We start from the raw sequence: 19,257 nt of genomic DNA on the forward strand, positions 1-19,257 counted from the left end.
TGTAGAGAATAAGATTATAGAGTGCTCAGCCCTAAATTGAACATCTGTATCACACCTCCCTCCTCCCAAAGCTCAGGGATCATCAAGGAAGAGGGGTTGAAAAGATTGTAAGAGCCAGAAGTGGTGGATGACTACAACAAAATAGTATTTTCTGAACAGAAAGGGAAATTGCACATATGAACTCATAGTGGTTATGACTGTGCACAAGCCCTGTGCAAGTTCAAATCAGACAAAATCCCAGCATGGAGGGGAGAGGTGAGCACAAAGCCCCAACCCTAGCTGAGGAGCTATTGGCAGTTGATAGCTGCTGAGAGAGAGAGAGTTAGTTTTAAGAATGTGGTCCTGGGGCTGGAGAGATGGTGCAGTGGTTAAGAGCTGACGGCTCTTGCAGAGGACCCGGGTTCGACTCCCAGCACCCACATGGTGGCTATGAACCATCCTTAACTCCAGTTCCAGGGGACTCTGAAACCCTCTTCTGACCTCCGTGGCGTTGCACAACACGGGTGCACTCACATGCAGGCAACGCACTCATACACATAAAATTTAAAAAAATAAATAAAATATTAAAAAGAGTGTGATCCCTGGTAGATTGACCATGCTGCAGTGGATGGCCACACCCCCCTAGAGTGTATGAACAGCACAAATTGGACTTGATGGGTTTATAAAGAAAAATGAGGACACAAAGTTGGGTGGGCAAGGAAATGGGGGTGGACCTGGGAGTTAGGGGAAGGGGTTGACTATGATCAAAATAACACTATTAAATTCTCAAGGAATTGATAAAATATAAAAAATTGAAGTATTATTTACATAGAGTAAGATTCTATTTCCTGGTGTGCAGGTATGGTCAGAGTCAAGCCATAGAAGTGTTCCACCATCTCAGATTCCTTCTCTCTGAGATTTGACAGTTCCCTCACTATTTGCTAGCATCCACTGTCTGTCTTGGTTCTGTGGTTTTGTCATCTTCAGAATGTTATTAAATAGAATAATTTAGTGGATAGCCCATGAGTCTGGCTTTTTTTTGTCTTATTTTTGAGGCAGGGTCTCCCTGTAGCCCCAGCTGTCCTGGAACTCACTATGTAGACCAGGCTGGCCTTGAACTCACAGAGATCCTCCTGCCTCTGCCTCCCAAGTGCTGGGATTAAAGGCGTGCACCACCACGCCTGGTGAGTCTGGCATTTTTTCACTCAGCAGCATGCACATGAGATTTGCGTAAGCTGCCATGTGTATTAGTAGTCCACCCTTCTTACTGCTGAGTGGTCTTCCATGGTATGGGTCTATCCCAGCTTACTTATCCAGTAACCCACTTGAAAGGCATTAATGTCTAGTTTTTATAGTATAATTTATAAAAAAAATCTTTGTGTGTGTGTGTGTGTGTGTGTGTGTGTGTGTGTGTGAACACAGTGCATATGCAGAGGTCAGAATACAACCTCAGGTGTCAGGTCTCACCTTTCTTGTTTAAGATAGGGTCTATTATTGTTTGCTGCTGCATACACCAGGCTAGCTAGCCTATGGGCTTCTAGGGGTTTTCCTTGCTGTGCCTCCCATTTCATCCCAGGGGTGCTAGGAGTACAGCTGTACACTACTGCGTTCATCTTTGTGTGGGTCCTTGGGATCCAAATTCAGGTCCTCCCACTTGCTTGGCAAGCACTTTATCCACTGAGTCATCTCCCCAGCCCAAGTTTGTAATTTTTTATTAAAAATCTTAGAACTGAATTAGAGGGATAACTTAGTTGATAAAATGCTTGCTTCGTAAGCATGAGTTGCTGATTTTGATCCCTAGAACCCATATTAAAAAGGCAGATGTGGCCGGGCATGGTGGTGCACGCCTTTAATCCCAGCACTCAGGAGGCAGAGGCAGGCAGAGCCTCTGTGAGTTCGAGGCCAGCCTGGTCTACAGAGTGAGTTCCAGGCAGCTGGAGCTACAGGGAGACCCTGTCTCAAAAAGACCCCCCCAAAAAGGCAGATGTGATGGTGCATGCTTATAATCTCAGTGCTGGGGAGGCAGAGAGAAACAGAACCTGGGGCTCATTGGCCAGCTAGACTAGCCTACTTGGTTACTTCCAGGCCAGTGAGAGACCCCATTTCAAAAAGCAAGGTGAATGGTGCCTGAGGAAAACCATCTAAGGTTGGCATCTGGCCTCCATGTGCACACGTATGCATGCACACTCACATACACGTATGCATGCACACTCACATACACGTATGCATACACACAAATTTTGCAAATTTTAGAAGAAATGTAATTATCTTTTTCCATTGTTGGTTTAGGTGATATCACTCAAAAAGGATATGAAAAGAAAAGAGCAAAGCTGCTGGCGCGTTATATTCCTCTCTTGCAAGGTAAGGCTAGCACCTTCTGTTGTTTTAGTAACAATTATGCTGCCTTATAAAACTTAATATAAAATTGATTTTGATAGGCTACGGATGTTGCTTAGTGGTAGAGCATTTGCCCAGCATACAATAGTCCCTGGGTACAATCACCAACAGTGCAAATAAGTAATAATAAATAATTTACTTTGAGTTTTAAACATTGGTATATATTTTCTATTAAGGACTGAATAGTATGTCTGCTATTAGGTCATAAAATCCAAGGACATAGATTATAATTTATAGCTTTGGCTTGGTACTGATCTCATTGCCAAACAGTACTTATTTTCATGCTCATAAAACAGCCTGACACACTTCTTTACAAGGCAATGACATACAGAGTTTTCAATTTTTTCCTTATTAATTGATTTGTAGATTCAGCACATTCATTCTTTTGAGAATTTTTATGTTTTGTTTTTGAGTTCTTTGTGTGGAACTTTACAACTCAATTCCAAAATTTATACCTAAATATAAAAGGTCTAGGGATCAGAAATGAAATGGGAAGATTTGCCTTGCAACTTTTAAGAGTTATTATAAGGCTGTCATCATTGAGATAGAGTAGTTTGCAAAGGCAACTAGACTAGTGGGACAGAAAAGCCCGCCCAGATGGACACATGCATATGTGTGGACTTGTGAGAGATCCTATATGTATCTTGCCTGAGGGCCTGACATAGTTCCCTGTATGTTTGTAGAATACATAAAACTGACACCAAAGTTAGCTGCAGGTGTGTTAGTCCTAAATATAAGAGGCAGAAACTATAGAGCGTTTGGAAGATCTCAGAGGAAATTGTTGCCATCTTGAGATAGGATTTCTTTTTTAAAATATTTTATTAGTTATTTTTATTTTATGTGTATGAGTATATTGCCTGCATATGTGTAATTGCACCCATGTTGTGCAGTGCTACAGAGGCCAGAAGAGGGAGTTGTATTCTGCAGGAACTGGAGTTAAGGAGGTTCTTAGCCTCCATGTGAGTGCTGGGAATTGAACCTGGGTCCTCTGTAAGAGCAGTCAGTGCTCTCAACTGCTGAGCCATCTCGCCAGCCCCGAGATAGGATTTAAGGCACAGCATACCCCAACAGCAACCGTAAAGGAAAAGACTGACAAATTGTGATACATTAAAATTAGTAGTTTCTTTTTTATCAAAAAACACCAGCAAGAAGTTGAAAAGTCAAGCTACATTCTGTGGGAAGATGGCTATAACACAAATGACAGCATTGCTGGTGGCTTTTTCTGCAGCAGGGGGTGTGCTGTCTCTATCTGCATGGCCATGTGGTAGCATGAGGCATGTATCACAGCTGAGCTCTAGGACTCTGGCTTGTGCTACCAAGAGCTTGAGTTTCCTAACATGAGAAAAATGGGTGAAGGCTTAAATAGATACTTTATAGGACAAAATAGTCAAACAGTTAAAAAAAAAAAAGTCTGACCTCTGATAATCACAGAAAAGCAGCTTAAAAATAGCCTGCCATCCATATTGGAGAGGGTCCAGCATGGATGCAGCTGGGTCACATGGTGCTGCAGTTCTCCATTAGGTACACAGGAATGTTAATTGTGACCCTAAACTACCAAGAACTCCAACAAAGATGTCACAAAGGAATGTGGCCAACATGAAATTTTTAAAAAATCATACCAGAGACCCTTACAAAGGTGGTAAAGAGAGAAAAGGAAGTAGATTTCCAGAATTAAGTACATTTCCTGGTAGATGTAAGATTGGACAGTGTGCTCTTCTGTCATCTAAATGGTTAATTTCTTTTTCATTTTTAAAATGGAAAATGTGTGTGTGTGCGCGCGCGCACGTGTGTGTGTGTGTGTGTGTGTGTGTGTGTGTGCTCCATGCGCATGCATATGCACATGCACTCATGAATGGTGTACATATTCTGCTCAGAGGAAACCTTTCAGGAGTTAGTTTTCTCTTTCTACCTTGTTGAGACAAGGTCTTGTTTGTGCTCTGCTGTGTACTCCAGTCTAGCTGGCCAACAAGAGTCTAGGTGAGTCTCCTGTCTTTGCATCCCATCTTGCCATAGGAGTGCTGGGATTACAGATGTGTGCCACCACATCAGCTTTTCTACTTGGATTCCAAGGATCGAAACTCAAGTTATCAGGTTTACACTGAAAGCACTTTTACCCATTGAGCCATTGAGCCATCTCTTTGGCCCATACTTTATTCTTTAGTTCCTCTTTCTTTTCCTTCTCTTGAATATTTATTTATTTATTTATTTATTTATTTATTTATAATTTGTCTTTTTGAGACAGGGCCTCCCTGTAGCCCCAGCTGTCCTGGAACTCACTATGTAGACCAGGCTGGCCTTGAACTCACAGAGGTCCACCTGCCTCTGCCTCCCAAGTGCTGGGATTAAAGGCATGCGCCACCATGCCCACAGCCCTATATTTATTTATTTTTATGTGTTTGAGTGTTTGCCTGCATGTATGTATATGCAACATGTGTGTGCCTGGTACCTATGGAGGTCAGAAGAGAGTGTTGGATCCTCTGGAATTGAACTTATAGACAGTTGTGAGCCACCATGTGGGTGCTGGATACCAAACTTGGGTCTTCTGCAAGAACAGCAAGTGTACTTAACTGCTGAGCCATCTCTTCAGCCCCCATGCTTTATTTATTTTTTTAAAAAAATATTTTATTTATTATTTTTCTTTTATGTGTATATGTGTACTGCCTGCATGTAGGTAAGTGCACCCGTGTCATGCAATGCTCTTAGAGGAAAGAAGAGGCTGTTGGATCCCCTGGAACTGGAATTATGGACAGTTGTTAATTGCCATATAGGTGCTGGAATTTGAACCTGGGTCTTCTGCAAGAACAGCCAGTGTTCTTAACCACTGAGCCATCTCTCTAGCCCCCCATGCTTTATTTCTTAAATCACGCAGTGGCCAACACACACACACACAAAGACACACACACATACACACACGCACGCACGCATGCACATAATCTGTGCACATGTTATACTGCCTGTATTGGTATATTTATAAATTGATAAAAGAATGTAGAAGATGCTGTTTGTACACTAATATTTTTTCATTCAAAACAAAAACAATAAAATTGGAATTGAAAGAAAATAAAACTGTTAAGACATCTTAAAGTCTATTTGCCAAAAATCACCAACAACCATCAGACTGGATGATCACATACCTTAGCCATTTCGATTCCTAGCCAAGGTAAAAGGGTTGCAGACTGTGTCCTCATTCTGTATAGTTTTGATCATTACACTCGATATTATGAGTCAGGGAAGCAAAACGAGGTAAATAGTAGACATAAAAGACAGTTATCTTTATGTGGAGGGCATTATTTTGTGTCTCGGAAAGCTGCTTATTTAGCTATTAGAATTGATAAGTTTTTGGTTTTACAGCTGTTATAACAAAGAAATATGTGAGAATCAATGGTTTTCTCTTTGAATAGTTCTGTTTGAAATATGAAAAAGATCTCATTCCAAATGAAAATACATTGTCAAATGCTTATTAATGCATTTAACAAGAAAGGCACAGCACCTTTATTAGGACCATGCAATTTATTGGAAGGAATAACCAATACTCAAACATGAAAAAGCATCTAAATTTCCTAAGTGGAAGAAAGAAATTGAAAGAAGAGGAAACATAGATGGGTAATAACACTTAAGTCATTCTCAACCTCACTAGTAGATATGGAAATTCAATTTAAAGTGAACTGGCTTCTCTAACCAGGTTGGCAGAACCCTCAAACTTCTTATAAATGTGGTACTGACAGATGTGTGAGGATGTAGCACTTACATACATTGCTTGTAGGAGTGTGAACACTGTAACCTTTTTGGAAAGTTATCTTTTGATACCTTCTAAAATTAAAAATGTATCTTTAATCCCAGCACTCAGGAGGCAGAGGCAGGCGGATCCCTGTGAGTTCAAGGCCAGCCTGGTATATATAGTGAGTTCAAGGACAGCTGGGGCTACAGGGAGACCCTGTCTCAAAAAGACCCCCCCCCAAATATATATCTTTTTAGAGCTGAAGAGAGATGGCTCAGCAATTAAAGCATGTACTGCTGTTGCAGAAGACCTGAGTTCAGTTTCTAGGACCAACATCCCACCTGGAACTCCAGCTCCAGGAGCTCCAAACCCTCTTTGGCCTCCATTGACACTGCACTCATGTGCACATACCACACACAGATACATATATACACATAATTTTTAAAAACTGAAAACAAAAATTGCCTTTTTTATCTAGTAGTTTCAGATCAGATTTTGCTATCTTTGCTGAGTAAATAAATCTATCTAAAGGATAAAAGCAGCCATGTTTTGGGAAGTAATACACATCATTGTGTAACATACTACTTGATAATCCTTAATATCTAAGCTGATATATTTTCCATTGGGACTTTGTAGTAGTTCTAGCCAACAAGGCATGGTTCAGCATTGTCATATACCTATATATCTGTACATATATGCATATGTGCTCAGAATTTGAAGACCTAAGTATAGATTCTGCAAGAGCTTTTCCCATTCTCCAGTGCTACATAACAGGCCACCCAAGACAGCACCATTGATCTATTGCACATATAGACCTGAAGTTTGGGCCAGCTTAGAGAGTATCACTTCCCTGTCTACACAACCAGAGCTGAGTGGTTTTTGAGCCTGGGTAGGTGACCTGTGAGGTCCTGTCATAGGCTTTTGGGCTGGGAGGTTTCCATACCTGCCTGTCCCGTTTTCTCACATGACATTTCTTTTTTTTTTTCGGAGCTGAGGACCGAATCCAGGGCCTCGTACTTGCTAGGCAAGCGCTCTGCCACTGAGCTAAATCCCCAACCCCACAAGACATTTTTGACATGGGGCTCAGCACACTGGACTTCACATGTGTTGCTGATCTAGGTAGAGGGAATTATGTTGCTTTGTGTTACCAGCACTTCCTTCACTCTATGCCTGTCAGAGTGGCCACTGACCCAGGTTTAAGTCAGAAGTGGACTGTGTATTTTTGTGGTGAGGTCAAAACTGGAAGAGCCAGTGGGATTGGCATCTGCTGGCTAGTTTTTATGAGGCATTTTCAAACAAAGGCTAACATTAAGCTCATTATTTTTATTGAATCCCAGCTAAAAGTTCTGTTTTTAATTTATTTTATGTGTATGCATGTATTGCCTGCACATAGATAAGTGCCCCCGTGTTGTGCAATGCCCATGGAGGTCAGAAGAGGCTGTCGGATCCCCTGGGATTGGAGTTACGGACAGTTGTTAGCTGCCCTGTGGGTGCTGGGATTTGAATCCAGGTCTTCTGCAAGAACAACCAGTGTTCTTAACCGCTGAGCCATCTCTCCAGCCCCAACCCTGCATATTTGTACCCTGATATTTCTCACTGTCCTGTGTCTTGGGGGTGGCTATGGTCAAGGTGCCTCCACTGTGAGCCATGGCCCTGCTAAGGATGTGTAGAGAGTAGGTGACATGCTCTCTTTCCATCCTAGATTTGAAGACAAGTTGCTGGTCTCAGAACTCTCTGTTCACTGAAGCTGCTGTTGCAGTGTCGCTCTTGCTGTTCTGCTCTCCACCTCTGCTTTTTCGTTGTATCTAATGGCCACTGGTTGCCTGCTAGTGATGGTTGGTGAGGTGTTTGTCACTTGGGGTGTGCTAACATTGCAGATAGCAGTAGTAACAAATAGCACAGCCAGTTTAGATTTTATGGAACAATTACAATGCAGAGACTAGCTTCCCAAGGGCTCTCATAGAGACCTGTGACTCATACATCAATCGTGAATTGACAGTGCTGTGCTGCCAAGGATAGATACCCTGAGGGCATGGTCATCTTTGCTGATTGGGAACTAGATCCTGGGGTGGGTCTAGTGGTATGGGAAGAATGTAGCATGGATGTGGACTTTGCCCTGACCCATGTTCATGGTACTCAATCCACACTAGAGGCTCTTCTCTGCTTTAAGAACCATACCAGGTATGACCATGTAACAGAAATACACACTGTTTTCAGTGGATCTTTTTACAGTTGGAAAAACAAATTGCTTATATGAGGCATAAAATTGTGTTTCAGGAGTAGACCCATGTCTGCAAACAGAGAATAGAATTCCTGGGCCTTTGATGACTGCAGGTACATCTAAACCACAGAAGTCTCGGGCTACCAACTCAAGGGATGAGCGCTTCCGGTCAGGTAGGCTTACAACTCTGGAAGTGTGGGCATAGGAGAGGGGTGGGGGCAGGCTTGACACTTATGTTCTGACTACTGGGGACTTTGGTTAATTTTTCTTTAGCAAAATGTCTGCCAAAGAAGATATTTTTCACTTGAGTGATGATTTACATCATTATATTGTTCAAGAAAATTTAACCTTCATCTAACTTGTTTTTTTTAATGTTTCAATTAGTTTATGTGCTGATTGACTTAGAGGATGCTTGCAAAAATTTGTATGTGTGTGCGTGTGCATGTGTGCGTGTGTGTGTGTGTGTGTGTGTGTGTGTGTGTGTGTGTATAGGCTGGAGGATAACCTTAGGTGCCACTCCTTAGGCACCATCTACTCCCCACCCCCCAGACAGGGTTACTCACTGACTTAGAGCTTGCCACGTAAGCCAGACTGACCAGCCAGTGAGCCCTGGACATACTTCTGTCTCTGCCTCCCCAACACTGGGATTTCAAGTGTGTCCAGGTTTTTTTTTTTTTAATGTGAGTTCTGAGCCAGATGTGGTGGTATACACCTTTTATCCCAGCCCTTGGGAGGCATAAGCAAATGAATCTCTGTGAGATCCAGGCCAGCCTGGTCTACATAATGAGTTCCAGGCCAGCTGGGGCTACAGGGAGACCCCCACTAAAAAGTGAGTTCTGGCAATCTGATCCTTGTATTATTTGCAAGGCATGCCCTTTACAAACTGAGACATCTTCCAGCCCACTTGCAAAAGTCTCTACAGAACTCTTCCTCTTCCAACTACCAGGACAGTATATTTACTATTTCTGTACTTCTCCACCAGGAGTTCTGGTCTGGCCTAGTAATATTTGTGTATATGGAAGTAGCTGTGTGATAGCATAATTTTAGAGATTTCCTTTTAGTTAGACTTTCCCATTGTTTGGAAGTGCTTTTATAAATATTTAAAAATTTGTTTTTTCTTTTTTTCTTTTTTTAAAATTTACTTATTTATTTATTTTTTATGGGCATGGATGTTATGTCTGCATGTATGTAAGTGCACCTCTGTCATCCAGTGCCTGCAGAAGACAAAGATGGGTGTCAGATCCCCTGAAACTGGAGTGAAGGATGGTTGTTTGCCACCATGTGGGTGCTGGGATGCAAACCTTGGTGTTCTGCAAGAGTAGCCAGAGCTTTTTTTTTTTTTCAAGTTTTTTGGTCTTTTTGAAACAGGGTCTCCCTATAGCCCCAGCTGGCCTGGAACTCACTATGTAGACCAGGCTGGCCTTGAGCTCTGAGAGATCTGCCTTCCTCTGCCTCTGCCTCCCAAGTGCTGGGACCATGCCTAGCCTCCAGAGCAGTCAGAGCACTTAACCACTGAGCTATCTTTCCAGTCTGTCTTTTTTTTTAAAGCTTTGCTTTTTTGATTTAATTGTGTGTGTGTGTGTGTGTGTGTGTGTGTGTGTGTGTATGTGTATGTATGTTTGTGTGCTCTGTGTGTGGGCACATGTGTGCCATGGTGAATGTATGAAGGTTAGAAGATGACTTGCAGGAGTTGATTCTTCTATGGGTTTCCAGCCTCAAACTCAGTTGTCAGGCTTGGTGGCAAGCACCTTTACCTGCTGATCCATCTTGCTAGTCCCCTCCTTCCGTCCCTTTGAGAGAAGTTCTCAGTCTCATATTGCCCAAACTAGCCTAGAACTTACTGTGTAGCAGAGGATGGCCTTGAATTCCTGATCCTTTTTCTTTTATCTTCCAAGGGCTGGGACCATGGTCATGTACCACAATGCCTGGTTTATGTAGTATTGGAAATTGAGCTCAAGTCTTCATGAATGCTGTGCAAGCATTCTACCAACTAAGCTATTCATGTAATGTGTGTTGTGGGGAGGGAATATGCATGTGTATGAATATATGTACATGTTTGTGTGTGTGTGTATGTGTGTGCATGTTCTTTCACGCACATGGAGGCCAGAGATTGAGTATCTTCCTTAAGAGTACTCCATGTAATAAAAAAAAAAAAAAAAGTGAGTTTACTAGTGCACATGTTGCATAAACTTCAGATTGAAGCATCCTCAGTGGGGTATGTGTGGGTGTACTGATGTCTAGGCTGCTGTTTTCTTTTTTTTCTTTTTTGACAGGGTCTCCCTGTAGCCACAGCTGTCCTGGAACTCACTAGGTAGACCAGGCTGGTCTCAAACTCACAGAATTTCACTTGCTTCTGCCTCCCAAGTGCTGAGATTAAAGGCGTACACCACCATGCCCGTCTAGGCTGCTGTTTTCTAAGTGTGTCCACTCAATTTTTTTTGAGGTAGTCTTTATTGAACCTAGAGCTTGTTGATTGGCTGGACTGACTAGCCAGTGAACCCCTAGGACTTGCAGCTTTTTATTTTGTTTTAATTTATTACGGTGGAACTGTTTACTCAGTTCAAAAGTCTTCAAGCAAAGTAATATTCAGAGACTGTCTCATAGATTAATATGTAGGGGTAATGGTCAGGCAGAACTTTTGCTCCATTTATGTACAAAGTAAACAAACAGAAATACAAATTGTAACCAGTCTGGTAAAAACACCTACTACTGTTATTGTTCTTGTACAGACGTTCACACAGAAGCCGTACAAGCAGCTTTGGCGAAGTACAAAGAAAGGAAGATGCCTATGCCTTCAAAAAGACGTTCTGTCCTTGTGCATTCATCCGTGGAAACCTACACCCCTCCAGGTATTGATAAATAGTGTCAGGAAGGGCTTTTATGAGTGTGTCACAGGCCTGCTGGTATAATAGTTATTTCCATTGAGTTGGAGTCACTCTTGTGGTCTGTAGTATAGATTGGGAAAATTGGATATTAAAAATGTTTGCATATGTGCGTATTCCTTACCTAAGAATCCAACATGCTCAGTATTGTTCTTATCCAAATGGATGTTTGTGTTCTCCTGGAATTTTTGTATGAATTTCAGGTTCTTCTTCCCTCCCTCCCTCCCCCCTCTTTCTTTCTTTCTTTCTTTCTTTCTTTCTTTCTTTCTTTCTTTCTTTCTTTCTTTCTTTCTTTTTTCTTTCTTTCTCTTTCTTCTTTCTTTCTTCCTCTTTCTTTTTTAAAAAAAACTACTATTTATATCTTTTAGTAAAGAGAAGAATCTCAACTAATTACTTAGTGGAATTGTGCAAACTTCTTAAATTAAAATTTAAAAATTATTCTCATTTTACCTGGTTTTTAGTGCACTCTTAGCTCTGTCTCCAGTGAGACCATAGAAAATGTGTATATGGAGAGTTTGGGTGTATTTTATTGTGTGTTGTTACCATTAGAAATGAAAGTCTGTAGATGAGGTTTCTCTAGTGTCCTGTTAAGCTGGATTGAGGTACTAATGCTTGACTTCACAGAGCTGCTCTTCCTGTTACTAAGTAAAGAAAGTAGTGATGCTCATTTTGACTTCATACGTTGGAATTATTAAACAGTAAAAAACAAAATGCACAAGATTTATAAGATGACTTAGTAGTTTAGGTAATTTTTTTTTCGCTTTTAAGAAAAAGCTTATTATTGAAAAAAATCTTTAGAAATGGTTTTCAGATTATTATTTCTGTTGAATAAAGCTGTAGACATTATTCAGTAGCAAAGAATGTTTTAATAACTGTAAAATCCATAATAAAATGCAGTAATGCTGACTTGATAGAACCTTAGTGCACAATTTTATGAACTGAACCAGTTATGTTGGAGAAAGAATCCTTTTTAGAGTTGCTTCTCCTGATTTCCCTGTGAGCACAGATGCAGACTGGCTGCAGTCCTCCACAGCCACCAGGTGCTGTGGTACTTATGCATAGGCCAGGATGTGAGGTGTAGACTGGAGCAGGTTATCTGCAGGATGTGATGTGGATGTAGTGTTGGATTGTGTGGGTGGACAGCAGTGACTGTTGGATACTCACTGAGCATATTGAAGTTTCAGGCTCTTTGGTTTAGGTCATTACTCCTAGTGTGTGGTACCCCATGGCCAAAGCCTCTTTGGGGACATTGGAACTCATGAGTCACTTCCCCACAGTAGGGCTTCTTGTGTGCCCTTCTAGACTGAAGGTGACATTTGAGGTGCACTTGCCACATGGCATAGAGCGATGTTGCAGGCCTGGAGGCGAATGGGAATCCTCTTCCTCTTTTGACTCATCCCTACATCATGCCTGTCATCATTATTTTAACCACAGACACGTCATCTGCCTCAGAAGATGAGGGCTCTTTACGGCGACCTGGGCGACTCACCACCACTCTGCTCCAGAGCCATACAAGCGTTGAGCCCTGGCTCGACCGGGTCATTCAGGGCTCGTCCACTTCATCCTCTGCATCCTCCACCTCATCTCACCTGGGAGGGAGACCTGCTGCTGCTCCTAGTGCCACCACTGCGCTCACAGGCCTTGCGGCTCACACCCACATAGGTCAGTAACAGCTGCCACAGCCCCCACCAACTGGGAAGGGTCAGGAGTGTCTGGACAGAGGAATGTTGCCAAGTGACTGAGGTCATGAGCCAGATGTTATATGGTGTGTTGTCTGCCTGAGACATCCCCTGGTTTTGAGCTTTTAATAATCACATTTGATGTCATGAGGATCATATTTGGATAGCTTGTGATTTAGATTAAGTGCCTCACAAATTTTTTCTCCATCAAGATCCATCTCTTTCTCACCTGGAATGTGCCTTTTAGGGACAGAAACCATCCTGTTTCTGTAACCTGGCACTTCTAGACTTTGGGGTGCCCTTGGTCTCAGTAACACGTTGTTCTCTTGGTGTCCTGCTACCTTTTCTTGTTCTCTAGGTGGTCATGACAGCCACCCTGGGTGTGACTGCCTTCTTGTGACCCTGTGTATATGGCTTTAAGGACCTCTGTTGTCCTTGTGGGTGGGTGTATTTGGAGGTGAGGGCAGGACATGCAGCTGTGGTCTGGTCTCTTCTTACAGATAGTCACTTTCTGAAAACAAGGTGTTGGTTAGGGCCAGTCATAAAATACAGGAGTCTGCTCAGTCATGCAGCCCTTGAATTACAGTAATCTTAGAAAGAAATGCCACCTCAAACTAGTTGAAACTGTGTGTAAACAGAAGTAGTTGTAAGGTCAGCTGCACGTGAAGACATTCTTGTACTGGTACCTTAAAATGAGTCCATATTATTAAAGGTTTATCTCATCCCTCTTTTCCTAGATAAAGAAGGAAGCTTGCCTGAGCTCAAACACTGCTTAGTGGAGATGAGGGCTGAAACCAGTGTTCTTGATGTCTCTTCATTGCCTCTTCTTTTCTGCTGAGCTAGGGTGGTGAGCACCTGCAGTGCGTTTTGACTAGTTGGCATGGCAGTAGGGGTCCCTGCAAGCCACTATAGGAGGTGCTGGGCCCATGTGCTGAGTTCCTCTCATGCCAAGTGTCAGTGTTTTGACTGGATTGGGGGTGAATGGGATGTTTCTTCTGGTAGCCTGTGGCTTATCGCAGCATCCTCTGTGGGGTGTGTCAGTGCAACTCTTTGTTTGAGTCCAAATACAATTTCTGTGTATTTACTCAACATTTGTTTTCCACCTTGATGTAAATCAGGTAGAAACTTGTGATATCCCTCTCTGTTCCACAGTATGCTTTTTGCCCACAGAGCAGCTTCACGACCACCAGAGTAGCAGGAGTAGGTGCTCTTTTAGAAAAAGCTGCCTCCAGGATGTCTGTGGCTTGTTGAGTGACTTCTGTGTGGCTGGTAGCTGCAGCCTACCTTTCCTCAAGGGATCTTGAGAGTCTGTAGCAGGAAAGCAGTCTTTGTGCCATTACTTTTCTTTTCTGTTCATCTAGACATATATGTCTATGTATATATGTATGTGTATGTATATATGTATATATGTACATATATATGTATATATGTATACCTTATATTTATTTATTTATTTGTGTGTGTGTGTGTGTGTGTGTGTGTGTGCATCAGTTGTTGCACATTTGGAAGTCAGAGGACAACTTCGGAAGCTGGTTTTCTCCTTCTGCTATGTGAGTCCCAGGGATCAAACTCAGGCCCCCAGGTTCAGTGGAAAGTACCTTTACCTGCTGAGCCATCTCAATGGTGCACATTTGGAGTTTTTAATTGTTGTTTTTTTAAGGATAGTATATTACTTTGTAGCCTAGACTGGTCTGGAACTCACTGTGTAATCCTAGCTGGTCCTAAACTTCTGACAGTCTCACTGCCTCAGCCTCCCAAGTGTAGGGATTGTAGGTGTACAGACCTACAATCCCACAGTCCCTGCCATCCAGAGCTTTAACTTCATAGAAATACACAGTTAACTCCTGTGAGAGAAATAAAAGTTTGTTGAATGTTCAGCTGCCCTCTCTCCCCACCTCTCTCTTTTTCTTTCTGCTCAGGCCAGTAAAGGACATTGGATTTCTTGCTCTATCTGCTAGTTTTTCCTTCAGACAGACTCTCACTGAACCTGGAGCTGGGCTGATGCAGCAAACCCCAGCACCTACAGTGCTTGGGTTATAGACATGTATACATCGGTTTGTTTATTGGGTGCTGGGATCCAAACTCAGATCCTAATGCAGTGCAACAAGCTCTCTTTCTGGAGTTTGAAGCTCTTACTAAGATGAAAGAACACAGGGGAATACACAGTGTTAAAGTTTGTTAGCCAATGCCAAGCTAATTGTTATTTCTTGATGAGTTAGAAATACAGTCATGCTTAGCATGACAAGCTATCCATACTCACAGCATTTGGTTAAAACAGCCTTCAGGGTTCCAGTGATTATGCTTATGGGTGTTAACAGGAATTTACTGTTGTGTGTGTTGGAGTTAGGTAAGTTTATTTTCTGAAAAGGATCTAGCTATACATATTTATCATGTAGCTTGCTGCCTATGTTGGTGGGTGATCTGTCCTGTCTCCTGCAGCTGTACTGTGAGGGCCTTTCTTTTTACAGTTGCTTGATCTAGCATAGACAGTCTATGATTCTCAATTTTTTGAAAATCTCATCTTGGGTTCTATTTAATACCTTACTGCAGGTGTAGTGTTCCTATGCTGAATGTTTGAAGAACATAGTTAACTTGATTTCTACATTTTGTTTATTATTAAACATTTTAATTATGGGGCTGGGGAGATGGTGGTTAAGAACACTGGCTGCTCTTGCAGAAGACCCAGGTTCGAATTCCAGCACCCACATGTTCATAGCTCCAGTTCCAGGGGATCCAACACTCTCTTCAGTCCTCTCTGGGCACTGCATGACACATGTGTACTTACGTACATGCAGGCATAACACTCATGCACATAAAGTAAAAATAAATAAAATTTCAGTTATATTTTTATTTATTTATTTAAATATTTTATTTTTTATTTTTTAATTATTTTATATGAATGAGTGTATTGCCTGTTTGTATATAAGTGAATCCATGTTGTGCAATGCCCATGGAGGTCAGTTATTTATTTATTTTGTGTTTATGTTGGGGGAGCATGCCATGGTATATGGGTAGAGGTCAGAAGACAACTTGTGGGAGTCGGTTCTCTCTTTCCACTATGTGGATTCTGTGGGTCAAATTGAGCAGTCTAATTGGCCCTCTATTAATTATTGTAGGTGTGCGTACACGTACTGCCGTGTGTGTGTAAAGGTCATGGGACAGTTTGTGGGAATTGCTTATCTTTCCACCATATAGATCCCAGGATTAAATTCAGGTTGTCAGCTTGGTGGCAAGTACCTTTACCCACTGAGCCATCTCATTGGTCCTTTATTTTGTGTGTCTGTGCAGGCGTGCATGTGCCATAGTGCACATATGGAGGTTAAAGGACTACTTGTAGGGGTTGGTTCTCCCCTTTCACTGTGGCTTCTGGCGATTGAGCGCAGGTCATCAGGCTCCACAGCACGTGTTTTTATCAACTGAACTATCTCATTGGCTCTTACCTTGATTTCTAAATATAGCTTTAGCTTCCTTAATCTGAAATCTGAAATTTAGACCAGCATATTGGAACATTTCAGATTTTCAGATTAGGAATGCTCAACTAGTAAAGTATGTAAGTGTTCCAAATCCAAACTACTCTGATTTCTGAAATGTAAAGGTCCCAAGCAATTTGTATAAGGGGTACTCAGGTTGTGTGTACCTTCCCTGTCTTGGTTACAAGATCATCCTTTGTTTTAGTTTCTAATTCTAGATAGCTCTTTGATTTGAACTAAGGAAAGAAATAGGGAAACAAGAATATATTAGGTAAAAAATCTGAAGTGGAACTTATTACTTAAAAGTATTTCTTTAAACCATTAGTTCCAGTATTGAATTAAGGAAATGAAATACGTTAAACATTTCGACACAAATATAAAGATCTATATTCCAAAGCAGTGCTTTTAGTTATAGTAGTACACTTTTGAGCAAAGTTTAATTTTATGTGGCTATTTTTAAAAACTACTTTCTGCTGAGAGTGGTGGCACACGCCTTTAATTCCAGCACCCGGGAGGCAGAGACAGGTGGATCTCTGTGAGTTCAAGGCCAGCCTCGTCTATATAGTGAGTTCCAGGACAGCTGGGGCTACAGGGAGACCATCTCAAAAAGACCAACCCCCTCCAAAAAACCCCAAAACTACTTTGTAGTATATATTGACATGGTACCTTTCTTTTCCTGTATACATTTAAAATTATTTATTCCTTTTGTTAGATTTGGAAATTCAAGGAAGCTTCTTTATAAAGAACTGAAAGAACTTCCTGATAGACATACATTAAAATGCCAGTGTGCTCAACATCAAGCTTTTTCAAGGGTTGTAAAAACTATCCTTAAAGCTTTAGGTTTTTTTCACAAAGTGTATTCTGCTAAATAGTGAGTTTGTGATTTGCTCCTATGTAATTTCAGCCTTCTTTCTATATATAAAGTTCTTGTTTTGCATTGTATCCAAGTTAATGAAAGGATGGATTATCAGAATGTAAACATTCAGAGTGTTCAGAGTACCACAGTGAGGCTACAGTACATTTATTAAAAGATCGCGTATCACCAGCCTCCGTTGCACATGTACTCACTGGGGTGTGTTGCAGTGCCACTTCTTATAGTTGTTGTAGTGACATTCCTTTTCTAGTAGTAGGTCCAATAGTAATAATAATTCCTCTCACAACTTATAGCCAGAATTTTGAATAGATAAATGTGCTGTACCATGAAAAGCAAACACAAAAAAAATTCACACTGAGAAAATGAAAGGGGTACTTGTAAGTGTTTTGTTTTTTTTTTTTGGTTTTTTTTTTTTTTTGGTCTTTTTGAGACAAGGTATTTTTACATCTTATGCAATTTGTCTTAAATGTAGAATTAATCCACTGTGGCCTCTTAACATTGAAGACATTTTGTTTGTTTGAGACAGGATTGCTCCATGTTATACAGGTTATGTTGAACTTGTGACCTTAGGCTGACCTTGAACTTGACTTCCTACCTCATCTTCCTAAGTAGTTGGGCTTACAGGTGTTTATCACTGTGCCTTGTTCCTTGCAGAAGTTTTTAACTGGTTGCTTTTTCATGATTTAACAAAAAGTGCTCTAGTAACATTTAATTTTAAATTTATTTCTGTTTTCTTGAGAGACTTTCCAAGTAAAATATTATTAGGCTGTTGTGATAATAGGAGAGTTTTCTTTTCCAAACTTGTCTCTGCTATAGTTGGTGGTTCTAGGTTTGTGTCTCTCATAGAGAATTGAATTGAACTTCCCTACCCCCACAGGCATAACACATGTGGGAGTATATAGAGTCTTTCATGCCTTTATTCAGCCAGGAAAACAAAACTTAGCAGGGCACCATACTCCTCTCCTTAGAGTTCAGATAATGAAACTTTAGATTGACAGGTTCGAACAACTTAATGCTTGTTTGAATGAATAGTCACTTCCATTTGTGTTTGTTTTTTTCAAAAGCAGATCTGCACTCTGCCCCTCCTGATGTCACCACTGGGCTCGTGGAGCACTCACAGTACGAGTGTCCACAAGTGGCTTCTGTGAGAGGTGTTCCTCGAGGGTACAGCAGGAGTGTTCTGGAAACTGCAGATGGTGAGCAGTGCTTCTCTTTCTCTTTTGAGAAAACAGCACAGGTTTTCTCTTTGGTACTGAAGACAGCTTTAGTGTATTTCTTTGCTCTGATCAAGGCAGACATTGGTTATGATCCATCCGTACAAATAAAAAAGCCAGTGTGCAATGAATGTTACTACAGAAAGTATCATGGGGAAGAATAGTTGGACATATCTGTGGAACTGGTCAGGTAGAGAATAAGGCAAGAAGGGAAGGAGTCCTCTCCCCAGTTTAGTGTGGGTACAAAAGGAGTGTATCTGTGACACAGAAGGGAAACAAGCAGCTATGGAAAATTCCTGTCTTTAGAGTCAGGATGACAAACTAGTAAAAAACAAGAAAGGTCTGAATTTAGTGGTCTGAGAGTTGCCCAGCACTCAGGAGGCAGAGGCAGGCAGATCTCTGTGAGTTCAAGGCCAGCCTGGTCTACATAGTGAGTTCCAGGACAGCTGGGGCCACAGGGAGACCCTGCTTCAAAAAGACCAGAAAAAAAAGAGTAAAAAAGGGGGGCTGGAGAGATGGCTCAGTGGTTAAAAACACTGACTGTTCTTGCAGAAGACTTGAGTTTGAATCCCAATACCCACATGGCAGCTAACAGCTGTCCGTGACTCCAGTTCCAGGAGATCCGACAGCCTCTTCTGTCCTCCGCAGGCATTGCATGACATGGGTGCACTTACTTACATGCAGGCAATACACATATACACATAAAATAATAAAATAAAATATTAAAAAGAAAAAAGTAGAAAAAGGTTGGGTAGGCATAGTGATGCACACTTTTAATCCCAGCACTGTGGAGGCAGAGGCAGGCAGATCTCTGAGTTCAAGG

At 41.6% G+C, this 19,257-nt stretch overlaps 1 protein-coding gene across 12 annotated transcripts in view; it reads left to right on the plus strand.

The window, feature by feature from the left end:
* Positions 1-19,257, plus strand: part of Dip2a (disco interacting protein 2 homolog A) — a 149,369-nt gene that overhangs the window by 53,719 nt on the left and 76,393 nt on the right. For 9 of the 12 annotated variants that reach the window (XM_029567068.1, XM_029567066.1, XM_029567073.1 and 6 more), the window contains exons 2-6: positions 2,269-2,340; positions 8,372-8,488; positions 11,045-11,164; positions 12,632-12,859; positions 18,285-18,416. In XM_029567068.1, coding sequence (XP_029422928.1) covers positions 2,269-2,340; positions 8,372-8,488; positions 11,045-11,164; positions 12,632-12,859; positions 18,285-18,416 — 669 coding nt within the window. The remainder of the gene's footprint in view (positions 1-2,268; positions 2,341-8,371; positions 8,489-11,044; positions 11,165-12,631; positions 12,860-18,284; positions 18,417-19,257) is intronic. The other 3 variants (XM_029567067.1, XM_008840475.3, XM_008840479.3) reach the window with 1 other exon arrangement.

Source organism: Nannospalax galili, unplaced genomic scaffold, assembly GCF_000622305.1.
Source record: "Nannospalax galili isolate Female #2095 unplaced genomic scaffold, S.galili_v1.0 scaffold619, whole genome shotgun sequence".
NCBI lineage: Eukaryota > Metazoa > Chordata > Mammalia > Rodentia > Spalacidae > Nannospalax > Nannospalax galili.